The sequence below is a fragment of the Mobula birostris genome, chromosome 7, assembly GCF_030028105.1.
Source record: "Mobula birostris isolate sMobBir1 chromosome 7, sMobBir1.hap1, whole genome shotgun sequence".
Lineage (NCBI taxonomy): Eukaryota > Metazoa > Chordata > Chondrichthyes > Myliobatiformes > Myliobatidae > Mobula > Mobula birostris.
Genome location: NC_092376.1, coordinates 108010429 through 108036307, shown reverse-complemented (window position 1 = coordinate 108036307; position 25879 = coordinate 108010429). Strand labels below are relative to the sequence as shown.

Sequence of the window (25879 nt, the reverse complement as noted above, 5' to 3'; positions counted from 1 at the left end):
AATTCTTTGTGCTGATACCATGAGAAATGTATCCCAATTTGTTAAAGTAAGTGGCTTCCATTTCCAAACTCTACTGTGTGCTAAAGAGGGGGGTGTTAGACTTTAGAGAGGGGCAGCCATCTTACATTGAATTTCATTCTATTGCTGTCATTCAGTGGATCCAATTTTATCCAAAATAGGTTATAGATGCAGCAGGTATCACTGATAATTACTGCGGGTGAACTGAACCCTTTATTTTAATATTGATTCTAGAGCTATCAATTACCATTAGAATCATTGGCTTATTTTCCAAGTGATTGGATTCTATGAACCAGGTTAAGTAATTTGCTCTTGGGCTTAGCTTTGTATTTTTTTATTTTGTGGTGGGTTCTGAGAGCATCACTTAGTACTGCATCAAAGCAACACTGTGAACCCTAATTTTACATAATTTCTGAAGAGACCTTGTGAAAGTCTTTGAATAGTGTTTGAATAGGATAGTTACTGCCTGCTATGCCACTACCATTTAGGGCAACAATGAAGGTCTACTTCTTTGTCTGTCCTTGGCACCATTGCACACAGATATAGAAGCATACTTCATTGTTTTTCCATAACAATTTTTTTGACTAGTCAGGGTTGTTAGCCCTGAGCTGAACCCCCAGACCAGGAGGACTGGTGGACCACTCTTAGTCTGGGCTCTACTGTTTGACCTGTTTGGCATGAGTGACCCTGCCAAGAGCCAAAGCAAAAAGCCCTCACTCCAGCTAACATAGCGCTCTGGGTCATTCAGGCATGCAAGCCTATAAACACTATGACAAGGTTGTAGACCTCTTGGAGATATTTGAACTGAACTTAGGGATAATCGCATGCTGTAAGGACTGGGCAGAATTCTAACTCAAAATTCATCTGGAGGTTTAAAAATGTAACAGCCAAGTTAATTACCAAAATGTTAATCAATTCCATTTTTTCCTTAAGACTTTATAATATTTTATTTATTCACAGGATTCAAAATGGGTTGAAGAAAAGCAACTATTTATAAAAAGAAATCAGGAACTTCTGGAAAAGGTATTACTATCACTTGTGATAATTATTTATACACATATATTTTCAATATGGCATTTTAATCATTGGTATTTAGGACTGTTAGTTTAATCACTCACATTTTACAGTCTTAAATTTGCCTAGAGTTGTGCTGACCAAAACAACAGAGGTTTCAGTGTGCCTGTGCATTGATGGTTTTACATCCTCTGTCTAATTTAACAAATGGTTAAATATTTTTAAGCACAACATGTTTGGGTTATTCATATTTCTCACACCAAGTAAGTACCTTTAAAAGGCTAACATTTATTCCAACCAACCTGTGGTACTTTTATTATTATTCAATCAAATTCATTCAGAGAATTATTGAGGAACTCTAGCAATGCACAGTGTATATTTTGAGGATTTATTGTGGTACTTATTTGTCTGGGTGAAATATTTTGATGAGTGCAATGTTCTTAGTGCTCTGTAGGATCAGTTTGTGCCACTTTTGAGTCGAGGCAACCTAGCCCTAGATCTTCACAATATGCTTCTTTAATGTTTGGATTTTGTGGGTGTGCAGGTTTGAATAGGTCTGCTCTAGGCACCGTCACCTCATTAACAGAAAATTCTAAATTTATAACACCCAAAAGCACTCGGTATCAACAACTTGTTTAGATGAATCAAATTTAAATTTTGCAGCATATATTCACCAGCCTAATATTCCCCATCAATAAAGTATAATACCATAAGACACTGGAGCAGAATTAAGCTATATGGCCCATTGAGTCTGCTCCGCCATTCAATCATGGCTGATCTATTTTTCCCTTCCTCAACCCCATTCCCCGTAACCTTTGATATTGTGTGAAATCAAGAACCTATCAATCTCTGCCTTAAATACACCTAACAACCTGGCCTCCACAGCTGCATGTAGTAACAAATTCCACAAATTCACCACCCTCTGGCTAAAAAAAAAAATTCTCCACATCGCTGTTTTAAATAGACACCCCTCTATCCTAAGGCTGTGCCCTCTTGTTCTAGACTGTCACACCATGGGAAATATCCTTTGCATGTCTACTCTGTCTTGGCCTTTCAACATTCGAAAGGTTTCAATGACATCACCCCCCTCATCCTTCTGAATTCCACTGAGTACGACCCAGAGCCTTAAAAACCTTCCTCATATGATAACCCTTTCATTCCGGAATCATCCTCGTGAACCTCCTCTGAACCCTCTCCAATGCCAACACATCTTTTCTTAGATGAGGAGCCAAAAACTGTTCACAATACTCAAGGTGAGGCCTCACCAGAGCCTTATAAAACCTCAGCATCACATCCCTGCTCTTGTATTCTAGACCTCTTGAAATGAATGCTAACATTGCATTGGCCTTCCTCACCATTGACTCAACCTGAAAGTTAACCTTTAGGGTGTTCTGTGCAGGGTCTCTCAAGTCCCTTTGCATTGCAGATTTTTGGATTTCCTCCCCATTTAAAAAATAGTTTGTACATTTATTTCTACTACGAAAGCGCAATATCATGTATTTTCCAACTTTGTATTTCATTGCCACTTTCTTGCCTATTCTCCTAATCTAAGTCCTTCTGCAACCTACCTGTCTCCTCAACACTACCTGCTCCTCCACCAGTCTTCGTATCATCTGCAAACCTGGCAACAATGCCATCTATTTCATCATCTAAATGATTGACATACAGCATTAAAAGAAGCCGTCCCAACACTGACCCCTGCAGAACACCACTAGTCACTTGCAGCCAACCAGACAAGGATCCTTTTATTCCAACTCGCTGCCTTCTTCTAATCAGTCAATGCTCTAATCATCTTAGTAACCTTCCTGTAATACCATGGGCTCTTAAATTGGTAAGCAACTTCATGTGTGGCACCGTGTCAAAGGCCTTCTGGAAGTCCAAATATACAACATCCACTGTATCCCCTTAATCTATCCTACTTTTAATCTCCTCAATGAATTCCAACAGGTTCATCAGTCAAAATTTTCCCTTAAGGAAACCATGCAGACTTTGTTCTGCCTTGTCCTGTGTCACCAAGTACTCCATAAACTCATCCTTAACAATTGACTCCAACATCTTCCTAACCATTGAGGTCAGGGTAACTAGTCTGTAATTTCCTTTCTTCTGCCTTCCTCCTTTTTTAAAGAGTGGAGTGACGTTTGCAATTTTCCAGTCTTCTGGTACCCTGCCAGTGTCCAATGATTTTTTGAAAGATCATTACTAATGTCTCCACAATCTCTACCACTACTTCTTTCTGAACCATAGGGTGCAGTTCGTCTAGTCTGGGTGAATTACACAGTGAAGACTGATGCTAAATACTCATTTAGTTCATCTGCTATCTCCTCGTCCCCCGTTATTATTTCTCCAACTTCATTTTCTAGCAGTCCTGTATAAACTCTCATCTCTTTTATTTTTTATACTCTTGAAAAAGCTTTTACTATCCACTTTGATATTGTTTGCCGGCTTTCTTTCATATTTCATCTTTTCCCTCCTAATGATTCTTTTAGTTGCTCTCTGTAGGTTTTTAAAAGCTTCCCAATCCTCTATCTTCCCACTAATTTTTGCTTTGTTGTATGCCCTCTCATTTGTTTTTACATTAGCTTTGACTTTTCTTGTCAGCATTGGTCGTACTATTTTGCCATTCGAGTATTTCTTTGTTTTGGAATATACCTGCACCTTCCTCAGAAACTCGTGCTATTTCTACTCTGCCGTCATCCCTGTCAGCAGCTCCTTCCTTTGGCCAACTCCTCTCTCATACCACTGTAATTTCCCTTACTCCACTGAAATACTACTACATCAGACTTTACTTCCTCCTTATCAAATTTCAAGTTGAACTCAATCATATTGTGATTACTGCCTCCAAAGGGTTCTTTAGCTTAAGCTCCTTAACCACTTCTGCTTCATTAGGTAACACCCAATCCAGTGTAGCTGTTCCCCTAGTAGGCACAAAGACAAACTGCTCTAAAAAGCCATCTTGTAGGCATTCTAGAAACTCACCCTCTTGAGATCCATTGCCAATCTGATCTTCCCAATCAATCTGCATATTAAAATCTTCCCTGACGTTGTCCTTTTGACACGCCTTTTCTATGTCCTGTTGTAATCTGTGGTCCACCTCCCAGCCACTGTTGGGAGGTCTGTATATAACTGCCATCAATATCCTTTTACCCTTGCAGTTTCTTAACTCAAGGTGTGTTGGCGCATGGCCAAGTGGTTAAGGCGTCAGTCTAGTGATCTGAAGGTCTCTATTTCGTGCCTCAGCTGAGGCAGCGTATTGTGTCCTTGAGCAAGGCATTTGACCACACATTGTTCTGAGACGACACCGGTGCCAAGCTGTATCGGCCCTAGTGCCCTTCCCTTGGTCAACATCGATGGCATGGAGAGGGGAGACTTGCAGCATGGGCAACTGCCAGTCTTCCATACAACCTTGCCCAGGCCTGCACCCTGGCGCAAATCCATGGTCTCACGAGACTAACAGATGCCTATTATTCTTAACTCAACTCATAAGATTCAACATCTTTTGATCATATGTCACATCTTTCTACTGATTTGATGCCATTCTTTACCAGCAGAACCACACCACCCCTTCTGCCTACCTTCCTATCCCTCTGATACAATATTGAACACCCAGCTCCCAACCACAACCATTCTTCAGCCACGATTCAGTGATGGCCACAACATCATACCTGACAACCTGTAATAGTGCAACAAGATCATCCACCTTATTTCTGATACTCCCTGCAATGAGATATAACACTTTGAGTGCTGTATTTATTACCCTTTTTGATTTTGCATCCCTAATGCACTGATACTCACGCTGCAGGCTGCAATTTTGTCCTATCAACTGCCTATCCTTCCTGACAGTCTAACTAAATGCTATCTTTGCTTTCTTACCATCTGTCCTATCCTGAGTCAGTTCATTCTGGTTCCCACACCCCTGCCAAATTAGTTTAAACCCTCCCTGACAGCTCTTAACAAACCTGCCCATGAGAATATTGATCCCCCTTGGGTTCAGGTGCAGCCTGTCCCTTTTGTACAGGTCATACCTCCCCCAGAAGAGATCACAATGATCCAAGAACCTGAAGCCCTGACCCCTGCACCAGCTTCTCAGCCATGCATTTATCTGCCACATCATCCTATTTCTACCCTCACTAGCACAAAGCACAGGTAGCAATCCAGAAATTACTATCCTGGATGACCTGCTTCTCAGCTTTCTACCTAGCTGTCTAAGTTCTCTATTCAGGACATCATTACTTTTTTTCTCCCCCATGTCATTGGTACCAATATGTACCAAAATAGCTGGCTGCTCTCCCTCCCTTTCTAAAATGCTTTGGACATGATTCAAGACGTCCCTGACCCTGACACCTAGGAGACAACATACCATCCGAGTGTCCCGTTCACATCCACAGAATCTCCTGAATATTGAGTCCTCTATCACTACCGCGCTTCCCTCTTCTCCCTCTCTAACTTTAGGATCTTGGACCCACATTCCACACTAACCTGGTCTCCGTGGCATTTCCCTGGGAGGTCATCTCCCCCACAACAGTATCCAAAACTGTACACTTAATATTGAGTGGAGTGCTCGGCGCTAACTGTCTTTTCACATTTCCATTTCTCCTGACAGTCACCCAGCTACTCGCCTCTTGAAACTTTGGGGTGACTATATTCCTGTAACTCTGATCGATTATTTCCTCACTCTCCCGTACAAGCTGAAGGTCATCCAGCTGCTGCTCCAGATCCCTAACACAGTCTTCAAGGAGCTCCAGCTGGATGCACCTCATGCAGATGTAGTTCCCTGGGAGAACACAAAATGGCTATTTACTAAGTACAGCAAGAGAAAGAAAAAAAATGGGAACCTTAACAGAAACTTACGCAGAGCCAACGTCTCTTTTGAGCAGAAGCCTCCATTGAGCCAAAGTCTGACAGTGCTGCTCTCACCACTGGCCTGCTCCCAGCAATGGCCGCCCGCTTGTTCCTTCTGTGCTTTTATTTAATTCACTGTGCTCTACTGCCGCTGCTGATTGGGCCTCTAGAATATCTGAACACACATGAAGCTCTCCTATTAAACAAGCGTCACCGACCTGCGAGAAACTTCATCGCTGGGCTCTGTTCCTGCTGCTGATTGGGCCTCCAGATGTACTGTATATGAAGTGTGTATTAATGGGTGGAGGGGTTGGTGCAGGCTATGATATAATGGGGCAAAGAACACCTCAGGAGAAAGCTGAGAACATTTGTTGTGTGGAAGTGTGTCCTTCATTATATTAGTGAGGATGCATTACATGGATTCTGAATGATGAATTCAGTTGAGCAGGAAAGACTTCCTCAACATACAACATGGATAATCATCTAATATACATCAGGGTAATATATTCCATTTCAGCCACTGTTAACACCCCGGGTTCACTTTTTTAAAAAAAAAAGATTCTTTCTACAGTTCTCTGGGCATAGATGATTATTCCTCATCAGGCTGCAACAATGATGGTTCAGAGAGCTGGTGGAGTGTTATTAAGCCATAGATACAGACTGGCTAAAGTATGTTATATCTTTAAAAACAGTTTATTTACTTTCCAAACTATAACATAATACTGTTATCATAAAATTGTTTCTATTAGGAAAGCTAGAAAAGGTCTTACTCGCTTAGTTTACAATGGATCATTGTGCAAGTGATCAAAGTTCTCATCAACATTTACCCATTGAATTTTATTTTTGTCAGCACATTAGGGCAAGCTTGCAAAAGTCATATGATTGAAATGATCAGTGCCCGTGAACATAAGATAATAATCGCACGTGATGTTTCAATATCCTTCCTTACAGATGGAGAAAATGGATGGTGAATTAAACCGGTTGCAACAAGAGGTTCAGGATTCTCGGGATCAGAACGAGTTGTTAGAATTTCGCATCCTGGAACTGGAGGTAAGGTGGATTTATAAGAACACAATTTTGCAATGTTTGAGAGGGTTTTACTGTTGATATTTCACTGGGGACATTAATTGAGTCTTATCCATCAGCACAGAGCTAAGACCATAAAGCAAATCTCAGATAACTACAGGATAATACTGTTTAACCCCCTGGACCTGCAGCCATTATTCTGTTGGACTAACCTTAACTCTACTATATTTTCCTGCCTTTGTTCCATTATTCTGAATTTACCTAAAAAAAGATTTTATTAATCTCAGTCCTAAAAGATCTTATTGTTATTTTTGGGAGGAGGGTCTACAAATAGGGGAGTGACCAGGTAGTACAGCTGACAGAGCTAAAATAACCCTTGTCTTATGGTCTAAATTTTTTCCCCTGTTAATCTGATGTGTGGCTAGCAAGGTCAGTAATAAGGTGTTCAGTCTATGAAGGTTTTAAACAACCTGAGTCAAATTTAATTGAGTGGTTGGAGCAGGAAATCAGTCAGAAATGAAACATTTAAACTTTTACTCAAAGGCATCATAGTGATGACTGATGAAGGAAATGCAAAGCCCCACAATGAGAGTTAAAGGTTAACACAGTTAGTGTGACTTCTATTCCTCACTCAAGCTGGGTGAACTTGACTTACAGAGCCTATAAAAAGCATTCACCCACCCCTTGGAAGTTTTAATATTTTATTGTTTTACAGCATTGAATCATAGTTGATTTAATTTGGCTTTTTGACACTGATCAACAGTAAAGGACTCTTTTGAGTTAAAGTGAAAGCATTTCATAATAAAGTGATCTAAATTAATTATGAATATAAAACACATAATTGATTTAATAAGTATTCACCTTTTTAATATATTCACACCAAATCATCACTGGTGCAGCCTATTGGTTTTAGAAGTCACATAATTAGTTAAGTGGAGATCACCTGTGTACAGTCAAGGTGTTTCAATTGATTAGAGTAAAAATACACCCATATCTGGAAGGTTCAACTGCTGGTGAGTTAGTATCCTTGGCAAAAACTACACCATGAAGACAAAAGAACACTCCAAGCAATTTTGTGAAACAGGTTATTAAAAAGCACAAGTCAGGAGATGGATGCAAGAAGAAAAGAAAAGCTTACAAAAGGTTCAGAGCTGGGTAATGTTAGAGATCTAGAAGATTACAAAGCTAACAGGAAGGAGCTTAAGAAGAAAATTAGGAGAGCCAGAAGGGGCCATGAGAAGGCCTTGGTGGACAGGATTAAGGAACACTCCAAGGCATTCTACAAGTATGTGAAAAGCAAGAGCATAAGATGTGAAAGAATAGGACCTATCAAGTCTGACAGTGGGGAAGCATGTATGGAACCGAAGGAAATAGCAGAGGTACTTAATGAATACTTCCATATTCACTATGGGAAAGGATCTTGGCGATTGTAGTGATGACTTGCAGTAGAGTGAAAAGCTTGAGCATGTAGATATTAAGAAAGAGGATGTGCTGGAGTTTTTGGAAAGCATCAAGTTGGATAAGTTGCCGGGACCGGATGAGTTGTACCCCAGGCTACTGTGGGAGGTGAGGGAGGAGATTGCTGAGCCTCTGGCAATGATCTTTGCATCATCAATGGGGACGGGAGAGGTTCTGGAGGATTGGAGGGTTGCGGATGTTTTTCCTTTATTCAAGAAAGGGAGTAGAGATAGCCCAGAAAATTATAGACCAGTGAGTCTTACCTCAGTGGTTGGTAAGTTGATGGAGAAGATCCTGAGAGGCAGGGTTACAGCAGGACATTGATAGGATGCAAAAATGGGCTGAGAAGTGGCAGATGGAATTCAACCCAGATAAGAGTAAAGTAGTTCATTTTGGCAGGTCCAATATGATGGCAGAATATAGTATTAATAGTAAGACTCTTGACAGTGTGGAGGATCAGAGGGATCTTGGGGTCCGAGTCCATAGGACACACAAAGCAGCTGCGCAGGTTGACTCTGTGGTTAAGAAGGCGTACGGTGTATCGGCCTTCATCAATTGTGGAATTGAATTTAGGAGCTGAGAGGTAATGTTGCAGCTAATAGGACCCTGGTCAGACCCCACTTGGAGTACTGTGCTCAGTTCCGGTTGCCTCACTACAGGAAGGATGTGGAAATGATAGAAAGGGTGCAGAGGAGATTTAGAAGGATGTTGCCTGGATTGGGGAGCATGCCTTATGAGTATAGGTTGAGTAAACTCGGCCTTTTCTCCTTGGAGTGACAGAGGATGAGAGGTGACCTGATAGAGGTTTATAAGATGATGGGAGGCATTGATGGTGTGGATAATCAGAGGCTACTCCCAGGGTTGAAATGGTTGCCACTAGAGGTCACAGTTTTAAGGTGCTGGGGAGTTGGTACAGAGGAGATGTCAGGGATAAGTCCTTTACTCAGAAACTGGTGAGTGAGTGGAATTGGCTGCCGCCAACGGTGATAGAGGCAGATACAATCGGGTCTTTTAAGAGACTTTTGGTTAGGTACATGGACCTTAGAAAAATAGAGGGCTATAGGTAAGCCTAGTAATTTCTAAGGTATGGACATGTTCGGCAGAACTTCTTGGGCCGAAGGGCCTGTATTGTGCTGTAGGTTTTCTTTGGTTCTATTTCCAAGTTATTGACTATCCCTTCAAGTACAGTTAAGTCAATCATCAAGAAATGGAAAGAATATGACACAGCTGTAAATCAGCCTAGAGCAGGCTGGCTTCAAAAACTGAGTGACCGTGCAAGGAGACAAGTGAGAGAGGCCACCAAGAGACCTTTGACAACTCTGGAAGAGTTACAAGTTTCGGTGGCTGAGAAGAGAGAGACTGTTGCCTAGTTGCCTCACCAGTTTCAGCTTTATGGGAGAGTGGCAAAGAGAAAGCCACAGTTGGGGGAAAAAAAACTCTGGTGAAATCTTGGTTAGAGTTTGCCAGAAGAAATGTGGGAGACTCTAAAGTCGGGTGGAAGAAGGTCCTATGGTCTGATTAAACCAAAATTGAGCTTATTGGCCATCAGACTAAACTTTATGTTTGGTGTAAGACAAACCCTGCACATCATCAAAAACACACCAACCCTACTGTGAAGCGTGGTGGTGGGGCATCATGCTGGGGATTCTTTACTGCAGTAAGCTCTGAAAGTCTTGTGAAGGTAAGGGTAAAATGAATGCAGCAGAATACAGGGAAATCCTGGAGGAAAACCGGATGCAGTCTGCGAAAGAACTGTGACTTGGGAGATAATTTGTTTTCCAGCAAGACAGTGACCCCAAGCATAAAGCCAAAGCTGCACAGGAATGGTTTAAAAACAGCAAAGTTAATGTCCTGGAGTGGCCAGGTCAGAGTCCAGACCTCAATCCAACTGAGAATTTGTGGCTGGACTTGAAAAGGGCTGTTCACTGATGATCCCCATGCAATCTGACAGTGCTTGAGCAATTTTGTAAAGAACAAAGGGGAAAAATTGCAGTGTCCAGATGTGCAAAGCTGATAGAGACCTATACACCCTGACTCAAGGCTGCAATTGCTGCCAAAGGTGCATCTACTAAATACTGACTTGATGGGTGGGGGGGGGGGTGATTATGCAATCAATTATTTTGTGTTTAATAAATTTAGACAAATTTGTTTTCACTTTGACATGAGTCTTTTCTGTTGTTCAATGGCAAAAAGGCCAAAATGAATGATCCACTGTGATTTAATGTTATAAAACAATAAAACATAAAATCTTCTGGTGGGGGAGGGGGGCAAATACTTTTTATAGGCACTGTAAGTGCACTTGAGGCTTGTATCTTTATAGTTTTACCGTGTTTCTTGCAATTATTTGCTCTAACCTGTCTGAGTGCTGTCATCGTGATTGATTACATCCTGGCTGTGCCATTTCTTTATCTAGAGGACCTGATGATAGATAACAAAAACTTATTGAATGTGGCCTCACCTTGTAAGGGGCAAAGATAAATCCAGTAAAAGTGTCAATCTTTAAATGTATGTGCGCTCATTGAACTGCTCAGTTTTGTAATTTCTATACACTTTCTGTTCGCAGGAGAGGGAAAGGAGGTCTCCTGCCTTTAACCTCCAGATCACACCTTTCTCAGATGGTATAAGTGCTCTTCAGATCTATTGCATGCAAGAAGGTGTGAAGGTATCTGTCACATTATGTCCAAATCAAATTCTCATCTTTAAATTAGGAATGATGGATGTTTTCACAAAGTCTAAATCTGAATTATCACAATAATAAGTACAGAATATACAAGGGACTGGCAGCTGTTGGTGGACCTCGAAGGGCAGCTGAAGTTCCCCAACCATATCGCAGCCACCACCAGACATTGTCATTGACCAGACATTGTCCTAGTGTCTGAGTCTACTAAGCAAGTGGTGCTGCTGGAGCTGACAGTCCCATGGGAAAATAGCTTGGAAGAGGCCTTTGAAAGGAAGCTCTCCAAGTATACAGGACTGGTCAGCAATTGTCAGCAGGCTGGATGGAGAGTGAGGTGTCTCCCAGTGGAGGTTGGTTGTAGGGGATTCACAGCCCATTCTTTAGTTAGAGCCTTCAGCATTTCGGGCATCGAGGGAGAGAGGAAGAGGAGAGCCATCCGCAGTACCACCGATGCGGCAGAGAGGGCCTCAAGATGGCTGTGGCTCAAAAGAGGGGAGCCATGGAGTCATAAGTGGCTAGCCATCTGGACACAAGCTGGGGTCTGACCAGCCCCGGCTGGGTCACCTGGAGGAGGTTGTATGATGTTGAAAGACCCGAAACACCTGATGATTCCAGGAACATCACTGAAGATGTGTCCAGAAGCATCAATAGATGTATATACACAGCAGGGCATTTACTTAGGCGGGTAATATCCAAGGAGAGAGAAAATATAGCTAATGTTTGAGATTGATGATCTCTGTAGAATATCAGTGGCATAAAAGGTCCTAAGCATGGAAAAGGGGAGCAAAAGTTTTGAAGGAGACCTGTGGTTGAAAGAGAACGTGGAGTTAAGAGAGATGAATTAACAGAGGATGGTGGGGCAAGGCAGAAGAACACCTAATGCCCAATACCCACATAAAAAACTGAAGCTGGATACATTAACTTTATATTTTATTGGTCTATGGAATAATACACAGATTATTTGAAATATGAATATTAGCATAACCTTTAAAAGCTGTGGTTCACCCCACAGAGACTTAATTCCCTAGATGTCTTGTTTATGCATGGCATCACATTCAAGCCTACCATTATTAAGGCCAAGGCTTTTGCTGACTTGGAATCCATCAGTTTCAGTTTGCATTATAGATTATGATATATAAACAAGATGAAATAAGGCTTCATGGATTTCAAAGGAGAATTGGAGAAATATTTGATATCTAACTATTTCTAGGGTTATGGGGAAAGAGCAAAGTGGTTGATGTAATTGGATGGCTCTTTCGCAAGGCTGTTCATAAACATTATTAAAGAAATGGCCTTTTTCTTGCTAAACAACTCTATAATTTTAGGGTGCTATAATCACTACTGCTAGATCACCGGTCTTGTATTCCATTGGAATTAGTAATATGAAGCCACCTGCTTCATTGCTTTCACTTTGTAAATGCAGGGTTATGAGTGGCTGTGCACAATGATGATTTCTGGATTAATTTGGTTGAAAGCTGTCACTGGTATGGTGGGCCAGGTGCCTGTGATTTGTACTACAAGTGTCTTTGCTTCTGTAGCTCTAATCCCAGATGATTTCCAGGAAACCACCACCTACCTTATCAAAAAAACAAAGGAATTTGCAGTCATGGAACTACCACACATTCGTTTGGTGTCATGCCTCGTCACCTCCAGAACTTACCCATGTTTATCTTGAGTGCAAGTCTCTACCTTCCTCCTACGTGGAATACTATGAGTTTTGACATGTATACTGCTGGATATCAAAATTGCACTAGGTGCGCGTGTGCGTACACACACGCACCCTGTTCAAAGACTGTCTGTTGGATTCCCATCAGGGAAGAGGATACGTAGCATCCATGCCAGGATTACCAGACTCAAAAGGAGTTAATTTTCCCCAAGCAGGAAGGTTGACCAACACCTCCACCCATTGACTTCACCACTAATTTATTTCGTGCCGGTCACCTTGTGTACAACCTAGCATCAATTTATGGACATACAATCAATCTATTTATGAAAGTTCAAAGTGCATTTATTATCAAAATATGTACAGTATACTTCATACAACCTTGAGATTCATCTCCATACTGGCAGCCACAAAAAAAGAAACCCAATAGAACACATTTTAAAAAAAAGTCTGTCAAACACCCAATATGCAAAAAAAAGAGTAAGTCATACAAACAATAAAGATACTTAGAACTAATTTTAATGAAAGTGAGTCCATAGCCATGAAGCCAGTGATCACTGCAGCCAATCCAGAAACCCATTAGTTGCAGGTCACAGCCTTAGGTCAGCACAAAGATGAGAAAACCTTGTCAAGTCCGAGCTGAATACTGGCCCTTCCCTCACCTCTGGCTCCGATACCCTGACCTTTTCAATCTGGCCCAGCACTTAAATCAGCCAAACCTCAGCTCATTCCTCACTCTCAGACCCGGGTCCTACCACTTCAATTCGACCCCTACCCGCCATTTTCAATCTGGCCCATAGATTAAATCAGTGAAACATCAACTTGTTCCTTGCTCTTGAACCCATCCCCTGAGACCTTGACTCTGCCTCACCTCGGTTCTGCTGTTTTGAATCAGTTCTGAGTTAACTCCAGCAATGGCTGAACTTTGGCTCATTCCTCACTCTGGAGCCTGGGCCCCACTGCCTCAATTCAACCCATACACACCACACCAGAGCCATCTTGTACCTTTGAGTCTTCAGTTCACACTGCAAAAGATGCCAGATCGTACAGGCGGTTCAAAAGATCAACTCCAAAAGGGAAGTTACAGGCTATTGATTGCAGTGATTGTTTTCCAGAAAAGTGTGACTAATAATGTAGTTAATAGTTTTGTTTGCTGCCAGTAAGTCATCACTGTGTTTCACCAGCACCATCTTAAACTCAAGCCAGTTTAAACTATCTGACATCTTAAATGCATAAGACAACTTGTGCATTTACTATATATTCATTGTGTTTATTATTATTATTACATTTTTTGTGCCACAGCAGATCCACACTTACAATTATTTTGTTCTCCTTTACCAATGTGTACAGGAAATGACATCAAACAATCTTGAATATCCATTATAAGAAACAAATATTGCTATGTATAATACAGCAGAAATGGAAAAATCCAACAATTCTTTTAATAAAAACAAATCACAACTTCAGTAATGGTCAAACTGTCCCTGCAAACTATAAGTCACTAGAGCTAAGATGTTAAAAAACAGTGCATTGTCTGTACAGGGCCTCCCCAACCCATGCCAGGTTCCATTTCTGTGAATTGTAACTTGTACTGTTCACAAGGCAGAAATGTGGCCGTGAACTCAGTCACAGGCAGCAGAAGATGCTGCAAGTATCTTCTATAAGTGCGGGCTGTACATAAGATAGGCATTCAGAACCTGGGGAGAACCTCTTGTGACTAAATGAGTAGTGACCTGTGGTGACTAGTTTTGGCAATCAATTGGAGTTTGTTCAACAGCACTTAATGATCTAATTAGTCATAAATTCCATCCAAAAATGATTTCTTACCCCCTGTAATTACACCCATCCCTCAATGTTCTAGTCGTTTTGAGTTGCCCATACTCATAGTGATTTTATCTGTTTCTGCAGTGTAGTATGGCTTCCTGGTTCTAATGGTTTCTAGTTTTCAGAGGTGGTATGACTACTGCTGAATTACCGACTTTCTTTTTTCACTAAAAACGCTAAAAGAAAATCCATGGATCACAGTCATCAAACTCCATCACTGATTGTTGGAAAGATGATAATCAAACATGCAAGTTCATCTATTAATATTAAACTTCTTCCAGTATTGAACAAATCTGTGTTTAAGGTGCAGAATTTAAAAAAAAACAACCCTCCATCATATGTTTTAAGAGTTCACATAAAATGATTTACTTTGGAATATTAAAACCTGTTGTGGAGAGAAACAAACAGAGTGATCACTGGAGTCGTCATATGCTGACAAGCCCATTGTTGCCCACTGCTTGAAGGTTGGTAGAAGACTAAGGCAGATCTCAGGTCTTCCTCTGATAATGTAATTGAATCATTAATGTAAAACTGCTAAGTAACACTTTTTTTTTTATCCTGGTCAAATAATATCAAAGAATGAAGAATCAAGTTACATTTACTATCACAGTACGTTTGCAGTATTCAGTCCCAAGATTAATCTTTCCCACAGACAGCCATGAAACAAAGAAAACCATATAACCTGTTCAAAGAAAAAGATCAAGCCCCTCAAGTGCAAAACAAAAATAAATAGCAACAAAAAAAATTAGCAAAAATGCAGAATATAAAACACAAGATCGAAAGAGTCCAGGCATATTCATTTCCATCCAGGGGGTCAGTGTAGACATGGTGGAGGATTACAAATACCTGGGGATATGAATTGACAATAAACTGGACTGGTCAAAGAACACTGAGGCTGTCTACAAGAAGGGTCAGAGCCGTCTCTATTTCCTGAGGAGACTGAGGTCCTTTAACATCTGTCGGATGATGCTGAGGATGCTCTATGAGTCTGTGGTGGCCAGTGCTATCATGTTTACTGTTGTGTGCTGGGGCAGCAGGCTGAGGGTAGCAGACACCAACGGAATCAACAAACTCATTCGTAAGGCCAGTGATGTTGCAGGGATGGAACTGGACTCTCTCACGGTGGTGTCTGAAAAGAGGCTGCTGTCCAAGTTGCATGCCATCTTGGACAATGTCTCCCATCCACTACATAATGTACTGGGTGGGCACAGGAGTACATTCAGCCAGAGACTCATTCCACCGAGATGCAACACAGAGCGTCATAGGAAATCATTCCTGCCTGTGGCCATCAAACTTTACAACTCCTCCCTTGGAGGGTCAGACACCCTGAGCCGATAAGCTGGTCCTGGACTTATTTCATAATTTACTGGCACAATTTACATATTGAAATTTAACTATTTATGGTTCTATTACTATTTATTATTTATGGTGCAACTGTAACGAAAACCAATTTCTCCCGGGATCAATAAAGTATGACTATGACTATATTCAATTCAGCTCTGTGTTCATTATTTCCAGGCTGCCCTGATTCAAAATCACTCAAAATAGCAGCAAAAAAGGAGCCACCAAAAGCCAGAAACACACCATAATTTGAACTACAGAATCAAATCAACAAGCCACATCAATCAAACCTTGCCCAAGACCCAGAAGTCAGGTACCATCCTCTGAAAACAGTGAGCGAGAGGGAGAGAGAGAGACTGCTAAATGCAGACACCTTCCACTGGCTGCAGCAAGTGAGACACTGGCCGGACAGCGCTGGATACCCGCTTGTCTTCTGCCCTCACCTCAATGATTTCAATCTTCCTTGACACTATAATGGGCAAGAAGTGGTATCGATCATGGGCTCACACCCTATCTCCCACCTTCTTGGCTTCGAGGCTGCACACATCACTTGAAGCCTCACAGAACACCCTCAGAGTCAGCAAAGCACCAGAACACTTAATCCGCCTGATAACAAATCTCCAAATGTAGATTACAGACTCCAACAGTAGCAAGACCACATTTGAAAGAAAAAGAAGGTGTAAACGAAGCAGTTTTGTGAACCATCTGGAAGATGTCACCCTTGGCGCCATCTTTTTCAGGTTCCCCTTAAATCATCTCCAGTTCATTTGAAATGCTCTCAAGTTAAAAGTTCGGCAATCAAGTAGATTGCTGAAGTAGAACATCATCCCTCTACCTTTACAGCCCTTGCAAGTGTTATGCTTCAGGCATATGTGCGTCACAAAGGTGGTTTCTCTGCATACTCTATATTAACAGAAATATGAAGGCTCACAAGCCAAATATCATCCTGCCATCTGTCTTAGCAGACCTCTTTCTGTCTGGTTGTCTGAAATTGTGAATTGTTATTAAGATATGCATTTTTTTTACTGAGTCACCTCACTCTGTTAGAACTGCTGTGTGTGTGTATGTATACAGTATATGTATCTGTGTGTATATATGTGTGTATGTATGTGTGTATATACACCTAAAGATTTAATCACTGTGGAAGTTTTCTTACCCTTGTGGGATAACATTTTTCCTGACGAGGGCAATCACTCTGCTTGGTGGGAGAGGCATGTGGCTATAAAACAATCTCAGGTTCTGGGGCCTCCTCCATGATGGTTGTAAGAGTTGACTCTGGGATTAACAGGAAGTGGTTCTGACAGCCCTGACTCTGCTTTCCTCAACTGATTGATGTGTTGTCTCCAGGTGACATCAGACACAATCTCCACTGTGTAGAAGAATGGTCTACTCCTGTGCTTAATCTTACCAAGTACCCACTTTTGATCACCTCTGTAGTCTCTCACCAGGACTGCTTGCTCAGGGATGAAATATTGAACCTCCTTGTTTGAGGAGCCCTCAATTTGTCTCAGCTGTTTGTCCTTCCGACTCCTTCTGAGACTGGGTTTGAGCAGATCCAAGTGTGAGCACAAGGGATAACCCAGAAACAGGACAGCTGGTGAGTTGTGAATTGTGGAGTGTGCTGTATTGCAATATACAAAGAGGAGATCAGTGAGATTCTGATTCGGTGTCGTGTGTTGTGCTGACATTGCTTGCAGTGCAGTCTTTAGACTCTGGAAAAACCTTTCTGCCAATCCATTTGTAGCTGGACAGTATGGTGCTGATGTAATATGTCAATTCATTTTCAGGAATGACTGAAACTATTCCACAACAAACTGGTACATGGTCACTGACTGTGTTCTGGAACACCAGTCCTTGAGAAGAAGCTACTCAACACATCAGTAGTGTGTGAGGATGTAGTGGAGACTATTGGGAACACTTATGGCCACTTTGTTGTTGCATCCACTACCACCAGGAAATCTGTGCCCATGAGTAGTCCAGCAAAATCCACCTGAATCCTTTTCCAGGGCAATGCAGACCATTCCCAGGGATGGAGAGGTGCTGCTCTTGGCATATTCTGGACATGTTGGCATCCCGGAAAGTGCCTGGCAAGCTGTTTGATCTGTTGAATTATACCAGGCCACCAGCCAAAACTTCAACCAATGCATTCATTTTTACTATGTCTAGATGTCGTGAATGTAGCTCTTCCAACACGCTACGAAGGTCAACCCCCATTAAGGGCAAGTTCATCCCACTGCTGATAAAAATGAGAGATCTGGAATTTTTGCTGCACATTCCAGCTATTTTGGGTTGCCATGTAGACCTGAGACTGTATGGGGGTCTTTTCTGGTTTCCTTTTGGATCATCTCTGTTGTAATAAGGAGTCCTTCAATTTGCACTGGAGAGAATACATCAAAGGGGGTGTCCTCTTTGTAAAATTCTGAGGTATTTCCTTTTCCAAGAGTAAACAGGACAATTCATCAGCATTTCCATGAATAGTCGTCATTTTGAACTTGATCTTGTGGATGTGTCCTCCAAGAAACAGAGCCCATTTCTCCATTCATGCTGCTGCTATCAGTGGAACACTCTTCTATGGATTGAGAACAGACAACCGTGGTTGATGAGAGTGAATTCTCTCCCATGTAAATACTGGTTGAAATGTTTTACGCCCCAAACCAGACGCAAGGCCATTCTATCAATCTGTTTGTATTTTTTTGTCTGCCATGTTAGGGAACATAATGCCAAGTCTATAGAGCGTTCACTTCCATCACATACAACGTGTGACATGACTTCACCTATATCATAAGGCGAGGCGTTGCAGGCAAGCTTCAAAGGATGATATGGATCATAATATAAAGTATAGTGACTCAGTACCATTCATTTTGCCACTTGGAAAGCCATCTCACACTGCTTTGTCCATTGGGATTTCTTCCCAATCTGTAGTAATAAGTTCAAAGGTGGAACACAGTAACAGGTTTGGCAGGAACCTGTCATAGTAATTGACAAATCCTCAGAAGAACCGGGCATGTGGTCATGGTCTTTGGGGTATGCACCTCTGCTTGAATTTTCTCAGCACCCTTGTATTAATTCTAGTACATCAATGGTGTGACCACAGTAAATGATGCACAATTTAAAGAATTCATGTTTGTTGCATTGTGCTTTGAGCCCATAATCATCTAATCTTTTTAACACTGTCTGAGATTTTGGAGATGCTCCTTATCATCCTCACCAGTGACGCTGGTGTCATCCAAGTTACCCTGAATGCCTTGGCAGCCTTGCAATACCTGGTCCATAGCTTTCTGCAAGACTGCAGATGCAGATGCTACTCCAAAAGAAGCCTATTATAGTGGTAAAGCTCACTGTGTGTGTTTAGGTTGAGGAACACTTTGGACTCCTCTTCCATCTCTATCTGTAGGCAGGCCTCAGATAAGCCCACTATGCTGAAGTGTTTCCTTCCAGAAAGGTTTGCAAAGATATCCCTGATCCTGGGTAGAAGATATTGATCTGCTTTCAGTAGAATCAGAATCAGGTTTATTATCACCGGCATGTGACATCAAATTTGTTAACTTTGCAGCAGCAGTTCAATGCAATACATAATATAGAAGAAAATAAAATAAAATAAAAATAATAATAAATAAGCAAGTAAATCAATTACAGTACATTGAATAGATTAAAAAACATGCAAAGAACAGAAATACTGTATATTAAAAAAGTGAGGTAGTGTCCAAGGGTTCAATGTCCATTTAGGAATTGGATGGCAGAGGGAAAGAAGCTGTTAGAAACCATAGAAAAACTACAGCACAGAAACAGGCCTTTTGGCCCCTCTTGGCTGTGCCGAACCATTTTCTGCCTAGTCCCACTGACCTGCACACGGATCATATCCCTCCATACACCTCTCATCCATGTATCTGTCCAATTTATTCTTAAATGTTAAAAAAGAACCCGCATTTGCCACCTCGTCTGGCAGCTCATTCCATACTCCCACCACTCTCTGTGTGAAGAAGCCCCCCCCAATGTTCCCTTTAAACTTTTCCCCCCTCACCCTTAACCCATGTCCTCTGTTTTTTTTCTCTCTTTGCCTCAGTGGAAAAAGCCTGCTTGCATTCACTCTATCTATACCCATCATAATTTTATATACCTCTATCAAATCTCCCCTCATTCTTCTATGCTCCAGGGAATAAAGTCCTAACCTATGTAACCTTTCTCTGTAACTGAGTTTCTCAAGTCCCGGCAACATCCTTGTAAACCTTCTCTGCACTCTTTCAACCTTATTAATATCCTTCCCGTAATTTGGTGACCAATACTGAACACAATACTCCAAATTCCGCCTCACCATTGCCTTATACAACCTCATCATAACATTCCAGCTCTTATACTCAATACTTTGATTAATAAAGGCCAATGTACCAAAAGCTCTCTTTACGATCCTGTCTACCTGTGATGTCACTTTTAGGGAATTTTGTATCTGTATTCCCAGATCCCTCTGTTCTACTGCGCTCCTCAGTGCCTTACCATTTACCCTGCTCTTGAATCTCTGAGTGTGTGCTTTCAGGCTTTACTACCTCCTACCTGATGGTAACAGTGAGAAATGGGCATGCCCTGGGTGCTGGAGGTCCTTATAATGGATGCTGCCTTTCTGAGGTACTGCTCCCTAAAGATGTCCTGGGTACATTGTAGGCTAGTGCCCAAGGTGGAGCTGACTAGATTTACAACCTGCTGCAGCTCCTTTTGGTCCTGTGCAGTAGCCCCTCCATACCAGACAGTGATGCAGCCTGTCAGAATGCTCTCCACGGTACAACTATAGAAGTTTTTGAGTGTATTTGTTGACATGCCAAATCTCTTCAAACGCCTAATCAAGTATAGCCACTGTCTTGCCTTCTTTATAACTACATCGATATGTTGGGATCAGGTTAGATCCTCAGAGATCTTGACACCCAGGAACTTGAAGCTGCTCACTCTCTCCACTTCTGATCCCTCTATGAGGATTGGTATGTGTTCCTTCATCTTACCTGTCCTGAAGTCCACAATCAGCTCTTTTGTCTTACTGATGTTGAGTGCCAGGTTGTTGCTGTGGCACCACTCCACTAGTTGGCATATCTCACTCCTGTACGCCCTCTCGTCACCATCTGAGATTCTTCCAACAATGGTTGTATCATCAGCAAATGTATAGATGGTATTTGTGCTATGCCTAGCCACAAAGTCGTGTATATATAGAGAGTAAAGCTGTGCGCTAAGCACACACCCCTGAGGTTCGCCAATGTTGATCGACAGCGAGGCCTTTGTCAAGGTGCCACACATGAGGCTACTTAACAAGATAAGAGCCCATGGAATTACGGGAAAGTTACATAAGTGGATAGAGCATTGCCTGATTGGCAGGAAACAGAGAGTGGGAATAAATGGATCCTATTCTGGTCGGCTGCCGGTTACCAGTGGTTTTCCACAGGGGTCTGTGTTGGGGCCGCTTCTTTCATCAATGATTTGGATGATGGAATAGATGGCTTTGTGGCTAAGCTTGCTGACGATACGAAGATAGGTGGAGGGGCCAAGGGTGCTGAGGAAACAGTCTGCAGAGAGTCTTGGATAGATTGGAAGAATGGGCAAAGAAGTGGCAAATGAAATACAATGTTGGAAAGTGTATGGTTATGCACTTTGGCAGAAGAATTAAAGGGGCAGATTATTATTTAATTGGGGAGAGAATTCAAAGTTCTGAGATGCAATGGGACTTGGGAGTCCTCGTACAGGATACCCTTAAGGTTAACCTTCAGGTTGTGTCGGTGGTGAAGAAGGCGAATGCAATGTTGGCATTCATTTCTAGAGGAATAGAGTATAGGAGCAGGGATGTGATGTTGAGGCTCTATAAGGCGCTGGTGAGACCTCACTTGGAGTACTGTGGGCAGTTTTGCTCTCCTTATTTAAGAAAGGATGTGCTGACGTTGGAGAGGGTACAGAGAAGGTTCAATAGAACGATTACGGGAATGAGAGGGGTTAACATATGACCAACGCTTGTCCGCTGTTGGACTGTATTCCTCGGAGTTTTGAAGAATGAGGGGAGACCTCATAGAAACATTTCGAATGTTGAAAGGCATGGACAGAGTGGATGTGGCAAAGTTGTTTCCCATGATGGGGGAAATCTAGTACTAGAGGGCATGACTTAAGGATTGAAGGATTGAAACAGAAATGCGAAGAAATTTTTTTAGCCAGAGGGTGGTGAATCTATGGAATTTGTTGCCACGGGTGGCAGTGGAGGCCAAGTCATTGGGTGTATTTAAGGCAGAGATTGATAGGTATCTGAGTAGCCAGGGCATCAAAGGTTATGGTGAGAAGGCAGGGGAGTGGAACTAAATGGGAGAATGGATCAGCTCATGATAAAATGGCGGAGCAGTCTCGATGGGCCAAATGGCCGACTTCTGCTCCTTTGTCTTATGGTCTTATGATATGTTATCACCAATCCGCATAGATTGTGGCCTTCCAGGTAGGAAGTCGAGGATCCAATTGCAGAGGGAGGTACAGAGGCCCAGGTCTGCAACCTCTCAATCAGGATTGTGGCAATGATGGTATTAAATGCTGAACTATAGGTGATGAACAGCATCCTGACATAGGTGTTTGTGTTGTCTAAAGCCATGTGGTGAGCCACTGCGATTGCATTTGCTGTTGACCTATTGTGGCGATAGGCAAATTGCAATGGGTCCAGGTCCTTGCTGAGGCAGAAGTTCAGTCTAGTCAAGACCAACCACTCAAAGCATTTCATCACTGTTGAAGTGAGTGCGACTGGGTGATAGTCATTAAAGCAGGTCACATTATTCTTGTTCGGCACTGGTATAATTGTTGCCATTTTGAAGCAAGTGGGAACTTCTGCCCGTAGCAGTGAGAGGTTGAAAATGTCCTTGAATGCTCCTGCTAGTTGGTTGGCACAGGTTTTCAGAGCCTTACCAGGTACTCCATCAGGACCTTCCAGCTTGTGAGGGTTCACTCTCCTTAAAGACAGCCTAACATCGGCCTCCAAGACAGAGATCACAGGGCCATCAGGTACAGCAGGGGTCTTCACAGCTGTGGTTGTGTTCTCCTTTTCAAAGCGGGCATAGAATGCAGTGGGTTCATTTGGTAGTGAAGCTCCACTGCCATTCATGCTACTGGGTTTCGCTTTGTAGGAAGTAATGTCTTGCAAACTCTGCCAGAGTTGCCGTGCAGCCGATGCTGCCTCTAACTTCATTCGAAATTGTCTCTTCGCCCTTGAAATAGTCCTCTGTAAATCATACCTGGTTTTCTGGTACAGGCCTGGGTCACCAGACTTGAATGCCACAGATCTAGACTTCAGCAGACGACGTACCTCCTGGTTCATCCACGGCTTTTGGGTACTGGGTTGATGCTGACCTTAAAATCAACAGAGATCCTGATAGACCCATTCTTCTTGGCTACTGGCACCACTGGCATTGTCCATGGCTCCATTCCAACTTGGAAAGAATTCCTTCAGTCTCCATGTAATCTAGCTCCCTGGCTACTTTATTACAGATGGCATAAGGAACTGGACAAGCTTTATTAAACTTTGATCTGGCATTTTCATTTAGCTCTATTTTACCATTGATATGTTTGAGTTTCCAAATGCCACCCTCAAACACTGCTCTGGCATCATTCAGGATCTTTCTTAATTCACTTTCAGTTGACTCTTGCAGGGATATAGTGGATAGATCTCCAACCAAGTTGCAGTTGTCTCAGCCAGTTGCACTCCCACAATGCTGGTCCTCCTGCTTTTACCAGCTACAAGCCCAGTGGGTTGTTGGTGGTTGTATTTCACTGTTAAAAATGTAATTCCCATAGGAGTTATCTTTTCTCCAGCTCAAGTTCTTAGTTAGATATATGCAGACTTCAGTTTAGTATCTTGGAAATGCCATTCAAATTCCTTTTGTGGAATGATTGGAACAGCTGAGCCAGTGTGCAATTCCATTTTAATTAATTTGCTGTTCAATTCTGCTGTAAGCCACATTGTTTGTCTTCTGTTACTTTTCACATTATTAATCTCAAATCCAGTCCTGTGTCACTCTCATCATTATCAGATTTTTTATCAACAGCATACAAGTTAATGCTCTGTTTGAAACTGCAACTTGATTTTTTTCTTTTTCTCTTCCTTGTGCAGTCCATTTATTTTTGTCTGACATGCACTTTATATGTGTTCTACTTCACTGCATTTTCTGCAAGTGTCACCTTTAAGTGTGCATTAGTCTGGTGTATGTGAGCCTCTGCCACAACAGTAACACAACTTGTTCAGCCAGGCATGTTTCTGTTCGGTCTTTGCAATTTTGTTCAAGCTCACTTTCATTCCTGACTATAACCCAATTAAGTGTCTGTGTGCGGTTTCCATTGATACAGCAATTTCACCAGCTCTTTCAAATGTGAGTTGTGCCTCAGACACCATTTTTGAATACTTTCTTGTAAGATTCCAAAAACTAAATGATCTCTCAGTGCATCATTTAAGCCCATGATTGAACTGACAATGCTTAAATAATCTCTTCAATTCAGCCACGTAGGCTGAAATAGACTCCCTTTCTTTTTGATTCTGTTGATGAAACCCAAAATATTCTGCAATCAATTATGGTTTTGATTCTAAACATTCCTGCATTACGTTCACAATATCAGCAAAGTGTACTTCGGCTGGTTTGGTTGCAGTAGTCAAACTTATAAGCAAGCTGTATGCTCTTCCACCAGTTACTCTCTGCAAATCTGGCACTTGTTTCTCTTCTGCTATTCCATTTGCTTTAAAATAAAGCTTTTTTTTTCAGTAATCTTAACCCAGTTATCTGTTGTACAATCAAAATCACCTACCTTTCAGATGTAGGCAACCATTTTTATGCTATTTTTTAAAAAAAATATTATTTTTATCACCCAGTACTCACCGTTAGTAAACCCATGATTTTCATTTATTTACTGTCTTTTAATTTATCTGGACCATCTTTCTCCCCTTGAAAAAAAAATCATGCTGCCCTTTTGTTAAACTTGAAAGTCTCTCTCACCTTATGAAGAAAACATGCTGCATTTTTTTTGAAACTTGAATGTCTCGGGTAGGTAGTCATCTCAGATTCGTTTTAAAACTTATTCATTGCCATGATTATGTTTTGTAACTCAAAAAAATAAAACTCATTGAAATAAAAGCATAGAAGCAGGGATATTTCATGTACGTTTAGTTTTTACTTTAGTTCGGTGCGCATGTATGACGTGGTGGCGTGGTGATGTATGCCATTCACATACTTTTACATATAACTCATTATGAATTTTGGAAACAATCAAGAATACTTAAACAATATATTTACAATATTACAAAATAGTTACTGAAATATTTAATACATAACATTCACCATTGTGAAACCATCTATATACTGTGCCCCATCACAAAAAAAAAGAGAAAATTTGTAGATGCTGGAAATCCAAGCAACACACACAAAACAGTCAGCATTTACTCTTTTCCACAGATGCTGTCTGCCTGCTGAGTTCCTCCAGCATTTTGTGTGTGTTGCTATATAGTGTACCTTTTGACCTGTCAATCAGATCTCAGACTCCAAACAAAATGTTATATTGTGCCTCTTGACATTCTCACCATAAGCTGCAATCTGTCTTATAAGGTGTGCATATAATCAAATAATAATTCATTTTTACATTTGTGTTGTTTGATTTGTAAATGACATCAGTGATACTAAACCTGCTAAATATCTGTGGATTAATTTATTTCACAGGATGTGTCTATCCATGAACTCATCAAACAGCTGGATATCCTGGGAGATAATGGGGTAAGTTTCTTTCCCATGCAGAGCTGTGTATGTACACAAAATTTCTGTATTACTTAACACTGCAACAATGGATTTTCTCTTTATAACAAAAGCACCTTCGCCTCCCCAAGTGTTACCTTGTGTTTCAGTCCAGGAGCTTGTAGTTCAACGAGAGTGGCTTGACAAGCTGTCACCTATTACCCACATGGAACTGAATTTACAGGAGTATGGATTCTCACTTAATTAGGGCTTTGGCACACAGCAACAAGTGAAATCAGAATCGGG

General features: G+C 41.6%; 1 protein-coding gene across 1 annotated transcript in view; it reads left to right on the top strand.

Annotated features, from left to right (window-relative positions):
- The window catches only part of LOC140200788 (janus kinase and microtubule-interacting protein 2-like), a 126124-nt gene that overhangs the window by 60681 nt on the left and 39564 nt on the right, over positions 1-25879 (top strand). Inside the window, exons 11-14 of the mRNA XM_072264396.1 lie at positions 979-1041; positions 6823-6921; positions 10919-11017; positions 25562-25615. Coding sequence (XP_072120497.1) covers positions 979-1041; positions 6823-6921; positions 10919-11017; positions 25562-25615 — 315 coding nt within the window. The remainder of the gene's footprint in view (positions 1-978; positions 1042-6822; positions 6922-10918; positions 11018-25561; positions 25616-25879) is intronic.